This window comes from Amia ocellicauda, chromosome 12, assembly GCF_036373705.1.
Source record: "Amia ocellicauda isolate fAmiCal2 chromosome 12, fAmiCal2.hap1, whole genome shotgun sequence".
In the NCBI taxonomy this organism is placed as follows: Eukaryota; Metazoa; Chordata; class Actinopteri; order Amiiformes; family Amiidae; genus Amia; species Amia ocellicauda.
The window spans coordinates 29570960-29593799 of NC_089861.1; the positions used below are offsets into that span (position 1 = coordinate 29570960).

At 44.5% G+C, this 22840-nt stretch overlaps 1 protein-coding gene across 4 annotated transcripts in view; it reads right to left on the minus strand.

Annotated features, from left to right (window-relative positions):
* The window catches only part of LOC136764882 (IgGFc-binding protein), a 128373-nt gene that overhangs the window by 102401 nt on the left and 3132 nt on the right, over nt 1–22840 (minus strand). For 3 of the 4 annotated variants that reach the window (XM_066719248.1, XM_066719247.1, XM_066719245.1), the window contains exons 2-18: nt 21721–21771; nt 19896–21113; nt 18058–18398; nt 17174–17747; nt 16304–16905; nt 15445–16012; nt 14606–15201; nt 13715–14285; nt 12786–12982; nt 12122–12260; nt 11117–11445; nt 8749–9322; nt 7154–7752; nt 4870–5443; nt 4065–4660; nt 3302–3875; nt 2666–2865 (exon numbers count right to left, since the gene is read on the minus strand). In XM_066719248.1, coding sequence (XP_066575345.1) covers nt 2666–2865; nt 3302–3875; nt 4065–4660; nt 4870–5443; nt 7154–7752; nt 8749–9322; nt 11117–11445; nt 12122–12260; nt 12786–12982; nt 13715–14285; nt 14606–15201; nt 15445–16012; nt 16304–16905; nt 17174–17747; nt 18058–18398; nt 19896–21113; nt 21721–21769 — 8301 coding nt within the window. In that variant the 5' untranslated portion in view covers nt 21770–21771. Of the gene's footprint in view, nt 1–384; nt 591–1278; nt 1566–1924; nt 2309–2665; nt 2866–3301; nt 3876–4064; nt 4661–4869; nt 5444–7153; nt 7753–8748; nt 9323–11116; nt 11446–12121; nt 12261–12785; nt 12983–13714; nt 14286–14605; nt 15202–15444; nt 16013–16303; nt 16906–17173; nt 17748–18057; nt 18399–19895; nt 21114–21720; nt 21772–22840 lie in introns of those variants that run through there. The other variant, XM_066719246.1, reaches the window with a different exon arrangement.

The window sequence follows — 22840 nt, forward strand, 5'->3', positions numbered from 1 at the left end:
CACATCCTAGACTCTAGAGCTGCCAGGAGAGAGAACTGCTAGAGTTGGTTAAAATAGAGATAGTGATAGTATATAAATAGTGAGCTAATCTTGTAAAGAGCTTTTTCTACAGTTTCCTTTTATGCACCAGAAACAGAAGAGAAATGTAAATAATTTCCATGTGGCTTCAGTATGTGAATCTGAGCTCACTCATGGTTCAAGGTGCAATGAGAATTATTCATTCTTCTTCTTCTTCTTCTTCTTCTTCTTCTTCTTCTTCTTCTTCTTCTTCTTCTTCTTCTCCATATCAAGTGTATGGAAAACTTAACAACCACTTCCAGCTGTTGGATAGTTCTGTGCATATGGTATAGAGACATTGTGTGTGATTGCAAAATAAAATACGCATTGATGAAGAAATAATTTTATTTTGTTTCTTTTCTAAGAAGAAGGAAACTGTACACCAGACTTGCTCAGAATGATTCTATAGTTCTGTCTGCACAGTCCTACAGTAATCTCCTCTAACACGTCATTGGGCTGCTGTTGGCTAATTGTCTACAGAAGCAAGAATGTGTGAAGGAAGGTCTTGGCTCTCTCTTCTGATGGCTTAGTCACTGCAGGACAGAAGAAATGGCAAGAATTAGAGCTCAGATGAGATTAACATCTTTATTTCTGTTTGTTTTGTTATCCATTGTCCCTAGAGATGGGACCTCATGATGTATTGATTATTTATGGTCTGCTGAAAATCAATAAAAACATATTGCTAACAACACAATCTTTTTCATTTTAAGAATCATTTGTTTTGAGGTATCTCATTGTGGATTTTATTTCAGTGGCAGAGCTGCCTTCTGGAAGTGATGTCATTTAAAACAGCTCCAGGAAAAAAGGTTGGTTATTATTATTTTTAGTATTATTAAACACTGTTTTTAGGCTTGAGGACACTTGCAGCTCAATCCAAAGCAGCATCTGAAGGAGCCCATGTGTCTTCTGGTTGTCATCCCAGCTGAGGTCTTAATTGAATTCTTAACTGAACAACTGATAATTGTATTTCAGACTTGGCAGTTGTTCTCAGGCCTTAAATAGGTGGAGATCAGTAATGTCAGTGGGTGACATCAACAACAATAACAATAACTGGAGCTGGAATGAACGCCAGCCAGCCGGCAGACACTGGGAGCTTCTCCAGGATCAGTGCAGGGAGCCACTGGCTTAAAACTAACCATTGCTGGAAAATATGAAGAAAAATGTAAATACATTCATGAATGAGTTAATGTGACTTGGATTAACTGTTATAGAGGGCCTCACCACTGAGGTAGGAAGTCCTCGGAAATCCAGGATTTGATGAACTCTGCAGTGGCAGCTGTCAGGAAGTTCTCCTTGGTCCTCAGGTCGTCTTTGGCCTCATTGTTGTAGGTGCCACACAGACCCTTCAGACCGCCCATCAGGAGGTTGGGCACAGTCACAGAGAGGTCGCCCATGGAGCTCAGATGCACCTCCTTCCCATCCTTCTCCATCACCACTGCCCCCTCTACCACCGACACTGCCAGCCCATTGGTTGCCTTCCAGGGCAGAGACACAGGCTGGCCATTCACCTGGACACAGACAGAGATAATTCAGTGTTGTATAGATTCCCTTTCTCTCCCCTCGATGTCATTGCTTTGCTTCTATTTTAGGAATTCTACTTTGGGATTTTTCCTAATCCTTTTTGGTAGCTTTTCTGTAAACTAGTTCTGGCTTTCATTTGTCCTTGTTTTTCTGCTGTGCAGCACATCGGCCTCTTGAATATCAGCTAAGAGTGACTGTTTTTACGCATAAGAGCCCAATGTTATGTAAAAATATATCATCCCAGTTTACCAGGCTTTGCTATGCCACATCTCTATTTAAACGCAAGCCCCGCCATACAGCATGGATTTGTCTCCAGTTGGCTGATTTGTGAATGTTTTCCACTTACCCAGACCTTTTGCTTCGCCGACACAGTGACCAGAGTTTCTGCGAAGAAGGCAAACACCAAACCCAGGGTTGACTTGTCCTGGCCACATGCTTGGATCCCGGCCACCACTCTGAAGCTGCTGTCCCCAGCTTGCTTTCCAGCAGGGTGGACAACCACATCAAAGTGACCCCCAGTCCTGAGATTGGTGACCATTCCGTCAAAGGACTCAACTACAGAACCCTTAGTGAGGATGCAGGTGACGTGAGTGGGGTAGCAGCCTAGGGCCCCGTTCCTCACCGCACACTGGGTGTTGGCTGGGCAGGAGGTCTCCTCGCATACAGAGTTGTGTCTGGAGCTACAGCTGCATTTCTGGGTGCACATGTTCATGTAGATGATCTCTCCACTCTGTGTGGGGAGGGAAGCGCGGATGAGACATTGATTTTACAACCCCATTGCTCCTAAAATACACCTTGCATGGATTTCAGACCACTGGTATGGAAACAGAACTAACTAATTGAATGAAGACGATTAAATAAATAAATATAACTAAATTGCTGAAAATAATGAAGAACCCTTTGTGAAATGGTTCATATCCTCCAACGTCTGAGCTATATAGATGACTCATTGGTCTTGGAGTTTCATAGGGTGCTCTGGCCTACAACTTTCCAGGAGTTGTTTGTATATATTTCTAAATGTTTTAGTTTTTTATTTGTATTTTTGTTTTTACCTACTTAACTCTCACTGAGTTAGAGCATTGCCTACCTTCAAGTACATCCCATCCACCTCACAGCCACAGTCCTGTATCTCGACACACTTATCCCCATCTGCCACAAAGCCCGTGTCACACTCACATCCCTCTGAGCAGTCCTTCGAGCAGAGCTGCGGGTTGGTTATCCCCATGCAGTTGTTGTGACATGTGTCGGCACAAAGACTGTAGTGGCTGTTGGCAGGGCATGAGAAAGCTTGTACAGGAAAGAGAGGGACAGAAATGTACAGTGTTATGTCTCTGCCGTTCGTACTCACATTATTCAAAATTGGTTTGTCAGGCTTTTTTCTGCAGTTAAATAAACTGTGTCAACAGATACCATTGTGAACCAAGTAAACTTTCTTCTTCTTCTTCTTCTTCTTCTTCTTCTTCTTCTTCTTCTTCTTCTTCTTCTTCTTCTTTTTCTTATCCCCAGATGAGTTCTCACGAAAATTATTTCACTTGATTTCAGTATCATGGGGTCAGAAAGAGATCATGAAAAAGTGATCATCTTTGTGGCGCATGGATCTACACAACTTGAGTAATATTCTCTAAGTCATGAGGATGTGAAATAGACAGAAAAGCAGAAGTGTCTGGAAAAATTGAAGTTAGAGCCACATTAGTGAAATGCATCGGGGTTCCCCAGTACTTACGACAGAAGCTGCGACTCCTCCAGTCTTTCAGGGTCACCCCAGCCTCCTGGCAGGCAGTAACGTAAGCCTGGATCCCCAGACATACGGCTTCTGTCTTGCCTCCCGCTGTGAAGCTGTCGGCAATGCAATTTTCCAGGAAGCCTGCTGGGGGAAGCACTGGGTGACAAGCGGCCAGTGGTCCATTGGGAGCTGAGATCAGGCCACACCTGTCAGATTTTGTCAGCTCTTCTCTCTCCTTATCTCCCGGTTTGGGGCAGCCTCCCTGCAGACAGAAATCACCACACAGCTCCTTTTCACCCTCCATTCTCCAGGATATCCCAAACTCGTTGGCGCTGCCCACCAGGCCACCTAAAGGAAGGGCAAACTCATCATCTTTCTGGTTGTTGTAGTTTCCGCAGAGTCCGCCAATCACACCTGAGTATGTGGATGGCACCTTGACCAAGACCGTTTGCCAAAGGTCATAGGTCACTCTCAAACCAAAGTTGGCCTGCACCACTATCCCCATGCCTGCCTGGGAAGCCTGAAGTATCCCTCCATCCAGAGAGAAGGGCAGGTTGACACGGGTACCATTCATCTGTGAACAAGAAAATCAGTGAAACATTATGTGTTAGTAATTTTAAAGTAAACAATAGATCTAAGGTGGGTGGGGGGACATGTGTGACAAATAATTGCACAAGAAAGTTGTGGATGAGATTACAAATACAAAACAATCATGAATAAAAACATCTCTCCTTATGTTGCATTAATGTTAGCATTGACTCACCTGAATCTGCCAGGGAAATCCCTTCTCCAGGGTGATGGAGACCCCAAACACCCTCACAGTAATCGAGCGAGTTGTGGACACCTTGCCCACCATGACATGCTCCTTCTCTGCAAAGACTGAGAACCATGGCAAGTTGACGGCAGCGGAGTTTGACACTGTGACCAGCGTGTAGCTGCAGGCTCCCTGGAAGTCATAACTGAGTTTATCGAAGGTGAGGTGATGCGAGTGGCCCGACACACTGCATGTGCTGTAGGCTTTGGGGTGGCAACGTTGGACGCCATCTAAAACACTGCACATCTCCTGGGGACCACAGGAAGCAACCTGACAGGCCACAATGCCTGACTGGCAACTGCAGCGAAGCTGACAGTCTCCGTCTGTGTAGAAGATCTGACCTGACCTGTAGTAGCGGTTCTCATGCTTGCAACCACATTCCTGTATGGGCACACACTCTTCGTCACTCAGCAGGAAGCCTGGCATGCACTGGCAGCCCTCTCTACAGGCAGCTTTGCAACCGGTGGGGGCACTCATGCTGTAACATGTGGCAGGGCACCCGGGAGCACAAGTGCTGTACTCGCTGTTCTTCGGGCAGGAAAGAGCTGAGACAAATGGAATAGTGAAGGACAAGTCATTAAGGACATGTGGTTATAGACATGTGGAGATGCAACTGATGGAATACTGATTGATCTGTTTTAGGCAAAAGGTGGAAGAGGAGCACAGTTCAATGTGAATAATGGGCACACGCAGGTATGATTGCGACAAGTGGCCATTTCCGGTGTGTTAAAGTATGAACAAAAGACAAACCTACCACAGAAGTCCTTCTTCCTCCAAGTATTGATTTGGCCCCCGGCGTCTTGACATTGCTCCACATAGGCGGCGATGGCATCACAAGCTGCCTTCTGTAGGCCCTTGTTCAGCTGGATGTCGAACATGCAGCTGCCATGGAAGCGAGCATAGTCTACCTTACCCAGGCAGTCGCCCAGGGGCCCTTTGGGATCGGTGATCACATCACAGTCAGCCACATAGGGTGGAGGTTTCTCCCCAGGGGCGGGGGTAGGAGGTGTCTGGGCACAGTCTTTGCACTCAGAGGAGCAGCCGAGGGCATCGCCCACTTTGTAGCTGTTGCCAAACTGTGTGGGATTATTGGCCTTTTGACCATTGGGCATAAGCAGGTCATCTTTCTTGTCACCATTGTAATTGCCGCACAGGCCACACGTGGCGTTGGTGTAGCTGCTGGGCACCCTGACCTTCACCTCGCTGTTCCAGTCGAACATCACCTGGAGACCAAAGTGGGTCTCCAATACTCCAAACCTGCCACTTCTGTATGCCTGGCCCTGGCTATTGTTCATGTAGTATGGAAGGGAAGTCAAAATACCATTTACCTGCAGGACAAATCGGGACAATATACAGTGTTCAGTGTTAGTGCTACACAGACAATTTATAGGTTCACTGATGCACCTGGAGAGAAAGGACAGAAATTTGTAATGCAGTAACAGTTCTTAGAATAAATTTGGGTTTGTCTTGCCAGGTGAATCACTTCTGAGTGTTCTGTCTCTCTCTCACTATATAACCTCAATGGCAGCTGTACTGTATTTGAGCAATGACCTTTTAGAGCTCTATAACAACTTAAATCTCCAGGGACGGGTTTGGGTTCCGTTCTTGATGTTGATCTCAATCTGAGCTCAAATCCAATACAGATTAACACCACAAAGCACATTAATCCTCACAGACGTGACTGGTCCTGTAGTGGGGCCAAAACTGAAGCACAGTCATGCCTTATGCCTCATGTCTGAAGCTGTGTTTAGCCTTGAGATGTTTTGCAACTGTCAGGTTTCAGCAAATACATAACATTATCAGTGTAGACTAGTCTGGTTAAGCACAGATTAACAACAAAAATGTTACTTACATTATTTACAATGATTTGTACTTTCAAATATACTTTCCATAGTATAATGTTGAACCATGCATTCTGCTTTTTTGTCAATATGGTGAGGTGTAGTTTGTGTTTTTATTTATTTTCATTATGATAAATGATCATGTAAAACTATAATTTCTCCAGCACCCCTGTTGCAAACTCAAGAAGACAGGTGACAGAGCCTCCTGTAGCTGCTCCACAACTTTTATTATTATTTTTATTATTATATGTATTTCTTGGCAGACGCCCTTATCCATGGCGACTTATAACATTTAGAAGCACCCCTACACTCCATAGTTTTAAGACATTTCTTAAAACTAACCTTTTTTAAAAAGCTTTTAGTTGAGGAGTTAAAGAAACACACACCAGTGCAAGAAACTGGAACCGGTTGTGCACTTTGTGTGGTTTTAACAGATCCAATGGGCAATGTCCTTGACGGAAAACTTTTCACACGACAGACTACAAATGCCGTGTCAAATCCAGTGTACAATGAGGCATAAGCACACTGAAATTAACATGCATTGGGAAACATATTGAACAACTAAGATTGTTTAATGAATAAACTCGTCAGCAATATAGCACAATATAGTTTTCTGAAAGCTTTATGATTCCCATTGTGTCATTACAGCGGTAGATGTTCAAATAGCCGCACCAGTTAGGGACTAGATGGTTAAAAAATAGGAAACTCCTTAGTTACCGCACACACTGCTTAATAATTGGATCAAAAAATCGAATCAGTGTAGCCTGATCTTGATCTGCTTCTTACAACACCTTTTCATGATCCGGATCCAGTGAGCTTGGATACCGATCCCATATTCTGATCCTGTTAGTACAACTGGCCCCAAACATCTGTGATTGCTGATGTAAAATGGGGCCATATAAACTTGTAGACCAGTAGGCACACCAACTTAATAAAAAGAAAATGCATGGGACACCTTCTGCCCACCCACCTGACATTCTGTCCATGTTTAATCTTTAAAATGAAACATAACTTCCAGTGAGAAACCTCAGCACATCTTCATGCACAGACTCATTTGATTCTGGTAGCAGCCTATTTATTTTTAATGAATGATACATTTCTTTCTTTATTATTTTAGTTTCTTTAGGTGCGAGATTCTCATGAGTCCTAATCAATGTGTTGACAGACACTAGTTGAAAAACTATCGACATCGCTTACCAGGATCTTCCCTCGGTAATCATTACTGATGGTGATGGAGCTGTCGAAGACCTTGACTGTCACTACCTTGGCAAAGGACACTCGTGGGCTGCCACGGTTGTTGTTCTCCAGGGAGACATCGAAGGTCTGGAGGCTGGGATCCTTGGAGCAGACACCAACCAGCCTGTAGACACAGCTGCCCTGGAAGTCAAACTGCAGGCCATCAAAGCTGAGGAAGTGAGGGTCCCCCATGGCGCTACAGGTCTTGTAACTGATTGGATAACAGTCTTGGATGCCATCAACAACCATGCATTTCTCACCATCTTTGCATCCCCTCATCTGGCAGCTCACCCACTGTGTGGATTCCTCACAGGTACACAGCTCCTGACAGTTGCTGTCCGTCCAGAAGGTCTCCATAGGCATGTAGTAGTGATCCTTGTAGTTGCAGCCACAGCCTGTTTTCCTGGAGACACATTTGTTCCCACTGTAGACAAAACCTTCCTCACACTCACAGCCCTCTGTGCAGGGCAACTCACAGTGTCTGCCTGTAGGATTGGAGCACGTCGCTGGGCAGGGGTTTGCACAGAATTTGTAATGGCTGTTCTCTGGACAGTTCAGTGCTGAGGATAAAAATTAATGTAAACTAGATGAGAATAGATTCCTATAACATCATTGTAAGTTAATTGCAAGATATGCAAGATTTGCAAGGTGTGGAATTGCTGGAACATTTTCAGTTTCTTTTATAGTTCTGTATTTCTACATTCTGAACATACCATTCTCTGAATAGGATTACTGGATATACAGATTTGGTTAGTTTGCTGTGTTTCTTGCAGGAATTCTGTGTGTGAGACTACTTATGTAATGGGGCTCATAAGGTAAATGAGCATGTTACAAGTGACATAACCCCTCAGTGAAATCAGTACAGTGTTAAGTCTCCCGTGTCGGCGTTGCACTAAAAAGGTCTTACTTTAAGTCTTAGCCTTAGTCTAAGTCCAGTTAAATTGTCTGCTTGTAAAGTAAAAAATATGTCCCCCCAAATTTACCCATTTTCTTATGATTAGTTACTCAACTATCGTTACTTTTTCATATTCTGTGAAATTTATATTTTTTCCTTTACAAGCAGAATTTTTTTTCCGTTACTACCAACAATAATAAGAGCAGACTTTGCAGATTAGCAACATCAGGTGAGCAGGGTGACGTGGGACCTGAGGGGTTTATTTCGTGCAACAGTCTTATCGCGAGGTCTTACGCAAGTCCAATTTAACTGGACTTACACTAAGACTTGAAGTAAGACCTTGACCCGGTATTTTGGGTATGTGTGCATAACAGTCGCTGCGGTGCGGAGCTTGGAGGGGCGCCTGTGTTGCACTATTCAAATCCTAAGCGGTGAGCTCCGACCGCAATGCTACACTTTTAGTGACCTTTTTATATTTTTATTTTTTTATTTAGTCAAAGCACACTTGCATGTCTTCAAAGCCATGGCCCTCAGACTTCAAGCACAGGGATCCCAGCAGTGAGGCAACTTAATTAACATTTGCTCATTCAAATTGAGAGGGCAAACCTAGAGCAAAGAAACGCAGTGCCATAATAGTAATACAATTTGGATTTGTACTTACGACATCCAGATAGCTCTCTCCACTGAGGTGACACGGAACTTCCAGCTTCCCGGCAAGTGGCCACATAGTTGGCCAAGGCCTGGCAGTACACCTCCTGCCTGCCTTTGTTGAGACACACGTCATACAAGCAGTTGTCGGTGATGATTTGGGGTGCCACGGCTTTGTGGCACTCACTGAAGGGCCCCTTCTTGTCCTCCAGGAGGCCACAGTATTTCTGGCTCCTGTACAAGGCTGTATCTTCATCAGAGCAGGTGGGGCAGTAGCCCTTGCAATAGTGCCAACAGAAGGGGTCACGGTCAGGAACACTCCAGGACTTGGCCCATTCAGTCATGTTCCCGACAAGGCTGCCCGCTGGCGTCTGCAGGTCATCCTTCTTGTCTTCGTTGTAGGTTCCACAAAGGCCCGCGAGGTTGTCGTAGTAGCTGCTGCTCACTGTCACCATGAAGAGCGTGGTCCAGTCAAACACAATCTCCAGACCGTAATCTGTCTGTACAACAGCCCTGATTCCTGACTGCATGATTCTGATGCCTTCAGACTCCAGGCGCACAGGTAGGTGCGAGCTGATGCCGTCAATCTGGGGAGACAGTGGGAGAGCTCAGGGGGTAGTGGTAAATGAGCCCTGGTCCTGGAGAGTTCCAGGTTACACAACACCCTTAAATCACATATATTGGAGACTGTAGACCATGGACTGGTATTATTTATTGACTAATTGAAGGAAGTTTTCTTGCCTCTTTAATTTTTGGCACAAGGAGGTGCTGACAATTGTTCCCAATGTTGTCTGAATATCTTAATTGACTTAACACTGTTGATAGAGCACTTCAAAATCATTCTACATTTCTGAGAGCTGGTGATATTCGGGTAGACCCACAACACCTGCTGGCTTGGGCAGCTCCAGGTTCAGGATTAGAGACTCTTGGTCTTCTAATAGGTTTCAACATTCATTTGGCACTTGATTTCTGCTCAAATAGAGAAAAACTACAGTGTGAGTGTCTCTGCGGAGAGCTCCCAACACCTGCTGCCTCAGCTCTGAGCTGTCTGTTAAGCACTGACAATATACACTTAGGCCAGAGACTTGTTTGGAAACAAGAGGTGTGTTTGTCTCTGTGTGTGTGTATTTGTGTCTCTATGTGTTTGTGTGTCTGTGTGACAGTATGTGTCTGTTTGTCTGTGTGTGGGGGTGTGTGTGTGTCTTTGTGTCTTTGTGATTTTGTTTGTGTGTGTGTGTGTGTGTGTATTGTGTGTTTGTGTTGTAGAGGGACATTTAATTGAATTATTGTCTTTATAGTCTTTATATTATTAATGGTTTAATGTTGTTAATTTACTCCTTTCTGGGGACTACTTTAATTATTAGTTTCTTAAAGCATTTTGGTCTGTAGTTTCATACCAACTTCTCAGGATGCTACAAAGATCTACCAAAGTCATGTTACCTTTTCTCTGTCTTAGGTTAATTGTTTCAAGGATTGTATACAGCTTTTGTCTTTTGGTTAATTTAATTAACTACTGTCCTTAGAATCATTCAATCAACTATTGCCTTTAGGTTAATTAATTCAGCCACTTCCGTCTAGGATATTCAATCATCTAAAACAGTTAAACAGTATAAAGATTGTGTGTTTTGGGGCACAGGTATTTGGTTGAGGACTTAAAACAATGGTTTTGATAACATTTGCTACGTGAAGAATGCTCACCAGCACCAATCAACGCATCGAACACTTCAACAAACATAACAAACTTAGGTCTATATTAATTATTATGCATGTGGTAAATTCTATTGTACAACTGTATTTTAATGAGATGTAATCACTTCTGATAGATGAGACTGTAACCTATTGTCTAACTGAAAATACAAAAATATGTAATGTCAGAGGAGGGCTCCAGGTTGACCTGTATTTTTGATTATTTTTAATAAACTTGTTACTTCTTCATTGGTGTATGAGAATTCATTGAGAATTTACTAAAACCACTACAGTGTGTCCATGTGTGTCTGCTTGTCTGTGTGTGTGTGTGTGGTGGGGGGGGATGTCTATGTGTGTGTGTCTTCGTGTGAAAAGTAGTGCATGAAGGAATCTCGTCCAGAGATCTGTGAAAACTTGCAGAATTATACAAATTTTGCATTTTCAAAAATTAGGTAATTGTACTTTTGAGCCAGTTTCCTTTTCCTGATAAAATCCACACATGATTATTATCCAAACTCAGATGAAGTGCTTTATACCTGTGTATTCAAGACACTCCTGCTGTGGGGCCTTTCAAACTGACAAAAGGTGCAGGAACAATAAAAGTGGCAAGCCTCTGCCACAGTGCTTAAATTCTTGCATCCCCACCCTTAATCTGAAATTCTCGGATCTGTCTGGTGGATTCATCCAACACTCACCCTCACACTGCCGGACTCGCCTCTATGGATGGAGATCTCGTGGTCTTTGATCTTGATGGTGATGGATTTTACGAAGGAGCCCTCGGAGTTGCCCCGTACCTCGTTCTTGCTGATGATGCTAAAGGGGGTGAGGGTGGGGTCTTTGCCCGTGGTCTGGGACAACGTATAGGTGCAGGTGCCCTGGAAGCTGAAGGGAAGGCCATCGAAGGATTGATAGTGTGGGTCACCCATTGCCCAGCAGGTAACCTTGGATGTGGCCACACATACTGCATTTCTGTCTCTCACTATGCACTCCTCTTTCTTGCGGCACATGGTATTCAAGCAAGGATCTGTGAGAGAGAAATCAGAAAGCTTAATTCACGCAGAGTCTTGGCTTTTCTTTAAAGGCTATTTCTGTGGTGCAGACTACAACAGGCGTGGGATAAGATTGGCACCAAAAACTGGCTATTCACTTGTATACTACAATATTGATGAGTTTCATGATATTCAGACTTCATGGGTTGGGTTAAATTCCCCAGTAAACTTTGCCTGTTAAAGTTAAGGGTAGGGTTATCTGCAGCTTGGGATTTGTTGTTGACTAGGGTTGGAGTCTTGGCTCTTGTTGGGGTTTTATGTATGTTTGTATGTGTGTGTGCGTGTGTGTATTTGTTTGTTTGTTTGAGGGCTGGGGCTAGGGTTTCATCCCCCAGGAAATCTTCTGGTTATTGTTTCTAATGGGTTAACTTAGAGGGGTGGCTTTGCACATAGAATAGATTCAACGTTTGGTCAGTTAGCTTAGAAATTGTCTTGATGAAAATATTGGGGATTGGTTAAAGCTTATTAAATTTTTGTTACTAAACCACAGTAGGCAATGTAATGGTGGCAGTTGAAGCACTACGAATGTAATGTATTTCATGTATGTATGTCATCAAATAGAAGTGTGGAGGCAGACCTACATAAGTGTTTCCTTGTCTGCGCTGTGCATGTATAATCTTATTATCTCACTTGTGTGGCTTCTAGGCTTACCTTTGCTGTAACAACCCATGGCCCCATCTCTGATTTCACAGATCTCATCAGTGCTGCATGCATTGGGTGAGCAGCTGAAGACTCCGGCCTTACAGCTACAAGCCTGGCTGCAGTCATTCTGAACCACATTTTCCCCGGACTGAAACAGAGAGGGAGTAGCAGAGAGTTTCTTGATATGCAATTCATGGAGTGTGTGTAAACATCGATTTTTTATGGTGTACTTGGAATAAAATTGAATTAAAGACCACACTGTTTAAGGCAGTGGTCAAGAGAAGATTAAGCAGACTGGGCCAAGTAAATTAGCCAAAGTTCCCTGTGGTGTCTATTAATCAGGGATACATGGGAAGCTCAAAGTCCCCTTATGGGGGAAATTGAAATTAAACTAAACCATTAGAATTTGGTTTGGAATGCAATTAGCTGTGATTATATTCTTCACACTTGTGTAAAATAGATTCTACTGGAATTACATTTAACCCGACAAATTGTAATCAGCAGCAACTGTGGCCTGAGGAAGATCCTTTTGGGTTGGAATTCCATTCTGCAAGGTACATCTAGCTCCGGCAGACTTATGCAAGGATGCCTTTATCAATTGATAAACATGGGACTTGGTATCGTATTGTGGGTCTCTCTGTGTATTGAATTTGTTGGATCCAAAGATGTGTACCTTATAGTATATGCCGTTCACCGTGCAGCCACAACTCTCCAGGGGAACGCAGGCATCTCCATTGGACACAAAGCCTTCATTGCACTGGCACCCTTCCTGGCAATTCCGGCACTTGATGGACAAGCTGAGAGAAGCACAGGTGGACGTGCAGGTGTCTGCACACAGTTCATAGTGGCTGTTGATGGGGCACATCACAGCTGATGAGACAAAGAATATCATAATGAAAGTTTCATATGTTATAGGACAATGGTCTCCAACAGAGTTCCTGAAAGCAGTGCAATGCAGTGAGTGTCATAAACAGAGCCATGCCAAATTCACAGTTTCATGGATTTAATGCAAATCATGAATTTGACTGCATCCCCATGAATTCAGTGTTTGTATTTTGATTATAATAATTTGCATCAATCCCCTGCTTATGCCATACATTTTCACACAGCAGAAATGCAACAGTGGGTGGCACTGAGGCATGATGATTAGCAATGTTGCTGCATGGCTCCTGGGTGTCTTTGCATGTTTTCCCTGGGTTTCTCCAGGTGCTCTGGGTTCCTCCCACATCTCAAAGCTGATTGGCTGTTCTTAATTGCAGAGAGTGTGTGTGTGTGTGTGTGTGTGTGTGTGTGTGTGTGTGAGAGAGAGCCCTTTTAATGTCTGTTAATGTGCACAATTGTGTCCTTTTCTTTTTTGAGCCACTGCCCCCATATTGTCTCTGCACATCCCTGATGGAAACACGAGTTAGATTAGTGTCAACATGCTTCAGACTGTACAGAGTTCAATAAGATCTTTTTATAGAATGTTATTTTACTGCAACATTAGTGTTGACAGCATCTCTCATGGTTAAAATTGCAGGATTAATAGCTATAATGCATAATTAATTTTCTGTAACTAATTTAAAAATGCTGATTGCATATTGTTCTGGGATCTATACTCACGACACAACTGCTCTGTCCTCCAGCTGCTGACGGTGGCCCCTGCAGCTTGGCAGGCGGCCACATAATGCTGTAGGTGACTGCACAGGACCTCTTCATTGCCACCTTCTGTGATCATCTCCTGCACGCACTCCTCGAAATATTCACGGGGCAGCACAGTGGCGTGACACCCAGAGAAAGGCCCACTCTTGGATATCAGCTTGCCGCAGACCACATCACTCTCTGCATCAGGCTTTTTCTGCTGGTTGGAGGCCGGGCACTGGGAGCCACAGCCCGTCTGGCACATCACCGAGCTGACCAACACCCCCCAGCCAGCTGCGAAAGTGTCAACGTCAGCAGTCTGCTTGCCATCAGGCAGGGCGAAGTCATCTCCTTGGTTGTCATTGTAGTTGCCGCAGAGGCCACCCAGCATGCCCTTGTAGGTGGAGGGGATGCTGACAAAGGTATTGGAGCTGCTGTCGTAACTCACCCTTAGCCCAAAGTCCGTCTCCAGAATGATGTGGATCCCGCTCTGGTAGACTGACACTTTCCCATCTTCCAGCATTGCAGGTAGGTTGGTGTTGATGCCGTCCACCTGCAGAGGAAGGAAAGACGGTGAGGTTATATCAGGCTGCCAGTGCTGGATTTAGCAGCCCACAGGTTTCACAACTTTCATAATATTCACCCCACTTATTATTTCTTTTTACTGTGATCGGGTAACTATATTTCAGTAATCATCTGAGAAATCTATTTTAATGCAAATGTATAGTTTCAAATTTGTTCTGTTTTGAAATTGAATATTAGTATATTGTGCTGGTCAGTTTGATGTTTGCTATTATTGTACTTATAATGATTTGATCTATTCCTGTATGGATGTTATAATGAAATATGGATGTAGGAAATGGGAAACAGTACCCTGATCTGCCAAACATATCCAGGGAGCATGGCCAGTCTATACCCATAGACCTCCAGCATAAAACTCATAGTCACAGTGATGCCCAGTTCGGTCTCCTGGTTCACCATTATTTTGAAAGGTATGAGTTTGTTGTTCCCTTCAGTCACACTGGCCACCATGTACGTGCAGTTTCCACGCAGACTGAAGCTGCGCCCATCGAACGAGCGATAGCGGCTGTTTCCAGAGATCCAGCAGGAACCTGTGCCCATAGGGTGGCAGCCTTGAATCCCGTCTTTCAGCTGGCATTTCTCGTTGGGGCCGCAGCTGAAGCTATCATCGCACTCCACCTTCCCACCTTCTTGGCACACACAGCGCTGCAAGCACAGGCCCATGGGGAAGAAGACCTCATCTGTCTTATAGTACTGGCTACCCCAGACGCAGCCGCACTCTGCCACAGGCACACAGTTGCTGTCACTCAGCACAAATCCATCGTTGCACACGCAGCCCTCCTTGGAGAGGGTGCTGTCACAGCTCTGAGCCTCTGACAGGTCACGGCAGGTCACAGGGCAGCCAGTTGCATTCACTTCATAGTGGCTGTTCTGCTTGCAGGAGGCAGCTGGTGGAGGGAACATTCAGGGAGTTATTTTCATTCTCTTCACATCTAGTTGTACTTAGAATTGGTGACCTTGTTATCCTTTCTTTGTGTTCTGGCTATTCATATACCATAAAACCAAATTACAAAATCATGTAGTGTTGTACTACTTAGCTGTAAGTCGATTTCACTTAATTCTGGTAACAGCAATTCACACTGATCCCATTTCTGGGTCAATAATGTATTTCAAGAGATTCCTTTACTCACGGCAGAATGTGTCACTCCTCCAAATAGCGACCTCAGCCCTGGCGTCATGGCACACCGCCATGTAGGCAGTGAGGGCTGCACAGAGTGCCGAGACGTGGCCACGGTACAGACACAAGTCGAACAGGCAGTTGTCAAAGTGGAGCTTAGGGTCAACTTTGCCGTGACAGCCCTTGAAGGGACCGTCAGGGTTGCTGATTATCCCACACAATGCTTTCCCCTCATACTGGCCCCTTAGCTTGAGGTCACAGATGGGACAAGTGCCTTTGCAGTCACTGGAGCAGCCCGGCACATCTTTCACTTTCCAGCTTTCCCCAAAGATGGCAGGAGTGCTGCTCAAGGACTTGTCTGGGGCGAGCATGTCATCATTTTGGTTACCGTTCCAGTTGCCACAGAGCCCACAGACGGAGCCAGAGTACGTGCTGGGCAGGGAGATAGACACGTAGCTCACCCAGTTGAAACTCACTGTCAGGCCGAAGTCTGTTTTCAGAACCCCCTGTAATCCACTGCGGTAGATGGACACCTTGTTATCCTCAAAGTAGAAGGGCAGGCTGACAAACACGTTGTTGAACTGCAAAGACAGAAAATAAAATGTTGTTTGTGAACAAATGTCTTAAATATCTTTTACCTAAATATTATTTTGCCATATCCTGTCAATAGCCTCTTGTGACTTTCAAGTCTTATTAGGTCTCTATTTATTTATGTATTATTGCTTTAATATATTCTTCTCTTTCTTCACATTGTCTTGTTAAGGTATAGCTCTGTGCTGTAGCTGCTTGCTGGCTGGGTTTACTACTCAATGCCAGGAATACATCTGTATGATCAAACTCTGGTATAACTATGCCAAAAAGTGGGGGCCTACCAGAACTTTGCCACTGTTGTCCTTGCTCATGATGATCTCATGGCCATAGATGGATATCTTGACCATCTTGGTGAAGGAGACAGCCTTGTTCCGGCCTCGGTTCTCGTTCTGTACGTGCACTTCGTAGGGTACCAGGCCCGGGGTGGGGTTGCACAATTTGGACATCTGGTAGGTGCAAGTTCCCTGGAAGTCGAAGGCCTTGCCATCAAAAGTGCGGTAGTGTGGGTCCCCTGTGGCAACACAGGTGCCGTAGGAGGCGGGGTAACAACCCCTGATCCCCTTTCGCAGGTCACACACTTCAGAGTTCTTGCATGTCATGCTGACACACTCCACTTTACCGGTTTTGGCCTGGCATGTGCATTTCTTGTTGCATTTGTCATCTGCCCAGAACTCCTGCCCGGACATATAGTACTGGCCCTCAAGGGTGCAACCACAGCTCTCCTTGGGCACACACTTAGTCCCACTCAGCACATAGTCGGGGTTACACTGGCATGTCTCCGCACAGGGCATTTTACACTTGGAAGGGGCATCTATGTCACTACAGGAAGCCGGGCAGGCATTGCCGCAATTCTCGTAGTGGCTGTACTCGGGGCAGTACAGTGCTGCGAGGGGATAGATGAAGAAACAAATATTAAGTATGAAAACAACTCAAGTGTAATTGAGAATGTACTAAATAACTTACCTGTACACTTTTTGAAGATTGTCTGGTCATATTGATAAATTGATTGATTGTTTGATTATGTAATGTACTAAATAATTGATCCGTTGACTGATAAAGTTGTTAAAGCAATCTATTTATGCTATCTTAAAAAAATCTGGTTATTCTAATTGCCATTGCGTTATTTTTTACATTTTTCTCAGATGACTTACGGCAGGATGCCAGCACTCGCCAGTTGTTGGCCACTTTGGCTCCTTCCCTCTGGCAGGAACCTGCATAGCTCTCAATAGCTTCACAGAAGAACTTTTTGTAGCCCTTGTTGATGCATACGTCATACACACAGTTGTCCACGAACAGGCCGGGGTCTAGAATCTGGTGGCAGCCAGCGAAGGGGCCGTCCGTCTTGGCCATAAGACCACAGAACGCCTCCCCACGGTACTTTTCTTGTAAGACCATGGAGCAGCTGGGGCACTGGCCCTTGCAGTCATGGTGGCAGAAGACATCCTTGTCCTCTGCTTTCCAGCTGCTGGCAAAGTCCAGCACTGAGGAGGCCAGGGCCCCTTTGGGGGTGGAGAAGTCATCCTCTCGGTTGCCATTGTAGTTGCCACATAAACCACCGAGTGAGCGGAAGTAGCTGCTTGGTGCCATGATGAAGAGTGCCATGTTCCAGTCGTACATAACCTGCAGGTCAAAGTCTGTCTGCAGCAAGGCAAACCCCCCGCTGCGCACCACTCGCAGCTTTCCATCGCTCAAGGTGACCGGGAGGTGTGTGCTGATGCTGTTAACCTGGAAATGGTGAGAAAAAACAGTCCCTTGCATCATATTATAAATGTAAATCTTGGTTGCCATTGATTTGTTCACTCTGAAAACTGTCAGATTTCCAAACTCAGCCTTCCTATTTGCTCTGCCAAAGCCACTAGTTTGGCCATCTATCTTTGCTAATGCCCCCCTCCCCTCCTCCACACTCACTAAGCAAATCCCAAAAGGTAACTAACTGAAGACATTTTGTGTCTACCTACGCTGCCGGTAACCATCCCAACATATGGGCTGAGAATGTATGTTATTCGAAGGGTGCTTGGTTTGCTTGGTGCCTCACCCCAACTTTGCCCACATCGTATTTGCTGATTGTGATGACATGGCCATAGACGCTGATGGACACTGTTCTCACGAAGGACACCTGCGTGTTGCCTCGGTGCTCGTTCTTGGCAGTAACACTGAAGGGGATCAGGCGAGGGTCATTATCAAGGCAGGTGACCAGGGTGTAAGTGCAGGTGCCCTGAAAGTCAAAGCTCCGGCCATCGAAAGTGGTGTAGTGGGGATCTCCCACCGCCCTGCAGGTGGCTTTGGAGATGTGCTTGCACACCCCATTTTGACACACCTCCTTCTCTCTGCACTTCACTGTGTTGCAGGGGTCTGGGGGCGAAGTGGGTGCAGGGACTAAGGGAGAGTAACAGAAGAGAAAGCCAAGTGAAATTCTTCTAAATGGAAAAGTTGATTTGGGCTTCCAAAGAGACTTAAGTGCCTGTGACTATCCTTATACATGTGTGGCGAATATGTAAATGTATGACTGTGAAGGGCTCTTTAAGAACATTAGCATATGCAAGTGAGATTGAGCTCATGAAACCCGCAGTGTGTAGCAGAAGGGCAGGGGAGCTGACTTCCTGTTCTAGGTGATTGGTTCACCTTGTATTGGGCTGCTGTGGGAAAGAGACCCACTGGCTCCACCAGTGTTCGAATTGGCTTAGAGCTTATGTGGGGTCCCCTAATCCTGGGGGGATGGGGGCAGAAAGAAAAGAAAAGTTTTAACTTCTTCATAATGACATCATCCATCATTGCATTCTTATGCAATATAATGTAATTTTACATTTCCTGAATCTTTGACAGTAATTTTATATATTATTTGTTTTTAATGTTCCTAGATATCACAGTGATAAAATAAGGAAGATATGGTTTAGGTGACAATAATAATGATTAGTGTCTAACTGTCTAAGCATTATTTTCTCTTCAATCATAATGAGGAGAAAATAATAACTTGAATAATTTCATTCAGAATGACAAAGTTTGGTCCATGTAACCGCGTTTTTCCGAGTAACGTTAGCATAACTACCTACACTTGTCGGATAGATAAGATAAAAAAAAGCAGCTAGTGGCTAACTTACAAACTAGCTGCTGTTCAGCACAAAGGTGAAAAATTCGATAGTTTTAGTAACTTAAGTGTAAACAATCCAAAATCAGAGAAGAATTTTATATTTACACTTACTTTGCTGAAAAGTCGAGAAGCCTCCAAGTATTTGTTTTCTTGTTGAATGTACTGAACACCAGATGTTAAAGTCTACATGCTGAATAGAGTGTGTGTATTCGCGGGACTTGTATTGGTAATTGCAGCTGTGGATTACTGGTGAATGTAATGTGTATTGGTTATAAAGACCTACTGTATTTGAAATCAATGCACATGCACTGTAAAGTAAAGTCTGACTCCACTATGATGGTACAAGTTACAATTTAATTTGTGTGTCCTGGTGGTGGGTTATATGGAATTGATTTTGTGATTTATGTGGTAGGCGTAACCTACCTGGATCCAAACAACATTATTGTTTCTGTTTATAAATACACCGCCACACATGTAGTATTATTATTTTATGTACATTTGAGGTTTTAATATGATTACACAGACAATTTTCTTGTTTTAGTAATAGTTGGATTGATTGCATGTCTTAACACTGATGCTTGATGTTAATTAGCCATTAATTATTAGCTCATTAGTTTGGGACAGCTGCAGTGAATGAGCACACTAGCTAGAATGTGCAAGCTAGCACTCATTGCCTGCCACAAAGCCTTCTGATTTGTTTGTCTGAGATGGAAACACACACAGTTTAAAAAGTGTATCTTGTCCCCATTCAAACAGATATGCAGCCTGATTGTTCAGCAGCTCACCTGAATAGCACACTCCAGTGGTACCATAGGCGTCGTAAGATTTGAACCCGTAGACATATACCCCCAGCATGGAGTCACTGGTGAGCTCAAAGTGATTTTGATCTGACCCTAGGTCAATTGTGGTCCACACGTATTTGGCTCCAACTCCTATATTTTTCCACCTGATTCGACTGCAAAGCTTCCTGTTGTTCAGCAGGATGCTCCTGACACCATCAGCCTCGGAGATGACGACAGCGCTGCTCGTGAACGACTGCTGAGTGTCCACAAACCACTTGTTGGAGAACCCCTCAGTGGGGATGACGTTGGTCAGGAACGGGTCGTTCTGGTCCCCGCTGCTGTAGTACATCACCATCACCTTCTTGTTGCTCTCAATGGCCAGCGGGGTGGCATCCTCCATGCAAACGTCCCACACATCCCCGGTCGTCAGCATCCTACTTTGGGTCTTGCTATCAGCAGTGATCTTTACCATGGTATTGTCTTCAGCTGCCACTACGTGCACCAGGTCCTTGGATGGCGATTGGTTCATGGCCGGCACCAGGAACTGGGTGGAGAACCTCTGCAGTGGGACCAGCTGCTCATAGATGTGGTTGCAGTACTTGGACCGTAGAGAGCACTGGTGCCCTGCCAGGACAGCCACAGGGCTTGTGGCTCTGACACGGGTTCCTGAGAAAGTACAGCGGCTCTTCAGCTGGTAGGTTTCATAAGGGGCTAGGCTGATGGTCACTGTCTTACCAGGCATCCTCTCGACCCCTTCAATGATCATTTTGACTTTGGGGCAGATCTCCACCTGGTTGGGGTCCTTGCCATTGATGATGGTCGCCAGTTTATCCATGGAACTGAGGCCCGTGTTTGGTGTGAAGATGATGTACTCGGTGCCCAGCTCTTCGGTAGGGAAAACCACACAGCTGTCCCCGGACAAGCTCTTAGCATTGAAGGCCACCACAGAGATCTGGTTGTCAGAGGTGATGCGAACAGACTTGGGGGAACGGCCCATTCCCTGGAGCTCAGCAGACTGGGGCAAGGAGACCCACACTGTCTGCCCCATCGGCACCGCCACTGTGTTGGAGAACGTGAGGGCCGTCATCTCCACCTTGACCTTGGCTTGGGTGCGGTAAGAGGTGATGGCCAGCTGGAAGGATGGGCTAGGTGTGCTGGGTTTGTAGTTGGTCATAAAGACAGTGAGGAAGTCTGTTCCTATAGGGCATGATCCGCTGGCACCTGAAAGGGAACAAGGCAAAGGCCTGAATGATCTGCAATACATGGGTGAAGGCAGATAATGATTCCGGCATAAGACAAAACTATCATTTGCAAATATTTTTATGAAAAACAAGGACTTTTGTTAGGACACAGATTAACTAATTAACCACATTCTACATAATCAGTGCCAAAAAAAAAAGATTCACATAATCCATAGCAGTTATAATAATTTAATTAGTGACACGTAATGAGTAATTTTAACGGAAAGAATACATGCGTGTATGTTTGTCTGCATCTTGTATTTCACACTTAACAGGGGGGACTACCAATGAATAATGACTACCTTTACTGCCAGGAAACATTGAAAGCATTGCCTTCTTCTGGATAATTTTATATTTAGAGAAACATATTTCCCACAGAAGAGTCATCTTAGTAAATATCAAAAGGTTGAATTGCAATACCTAATTTTGGGGGTTTTGCATATAATAGTTGCAAATGTGAAACCCTGAATAGGGATCCCTTGCAAATAAATAGATGACTAAATATAAAATGTCCTTACTTAATCACACATTGTCTGTGAAATTTGAAACAAACAAAGACAATAAGGAGCTTGCAGTATTGGGCTTACCATTCAGTAGCATGGAAGCTACACAGAGCAAAAGGATTTTGGTCTCCATGGCTGTCAAAACAAACAAGCGCAGTATTAGAATTAGTCTCAGTATTAGACTTTCACTCTGTTAATCTACTGGGTGACCACAATGGTCTTTCATAAACCTCTTATACCATCTATAGAATGCATATAACAATCCCAGTGAATGCACACACCAACACCTAGGCAGCACAAAAGGCATGTCACACAGTTGCAAAAATCTATGGATGAAAATGTGTATTCGCTCTCAGCAATATCTGCACCTATTTCATTTTTAAGAAACTATACTAGTTGAAGTCGACAACTCTGAGCTTTGTTAGAATATAATTTGCTCTTGTAATAGTCCATTCACCCACATCTCTCATTCATAAATGTATTTCTTTATTATTATTATTATGATTGTGTAACATTAAGTGGGGGGGGTGTATTTTGATAAGAGCATTTTAGCTCTGAGCTGAAGCACTGATCTAAAGAAGACCTCTCCCCCAAAGTTATCAGATTTCCTTGGCTCATCAGCGTGTGAACTGGTTTACATCAAAGTGACAGTCTTGGGAGGATGGCACCGAGAATCCCTGCTGTGAGATGTTTGGGGAAGGGGGCCTGTAGGTAATAAAAACTCTTTGAAATGGACGAGAGCCGAAATCCCGACACAGAGCTACGAACCCGGGCCAACCGGCATTTCCAAAAGATGGCATGGATTGACATCAGTCATAAATCAAGCCCCCCTCCAATAGGACACTGGGGGATGAAACCGAAACCCATTCTCACAAACTCAAGAAACAATCATCTATTGATCTGACAGGCATATTAAGGGTAACGCACGGCATCTCTCACTCTCTCTCTTTCACCTGAACCAGTAACTCGCTGCCACAGCTCAACCTGTAGCTCTGTTGCCAGAACCAGAACCAGAAACCAACTAAGTCTTTGCTGGCAACAGAACAGTTAAACTGGGAGAAGGAGATTGAGCCGTACGAAGAATTCTTTTAAAGGACTTTATTAAATAAAGAACTTTACAAATGGCGCCCAGATAAGTTCAGATCAGTTTGGAGTTTATTATTCATGACATTTGAGAAATCAATTAGAAATGTTATTCTGTGAG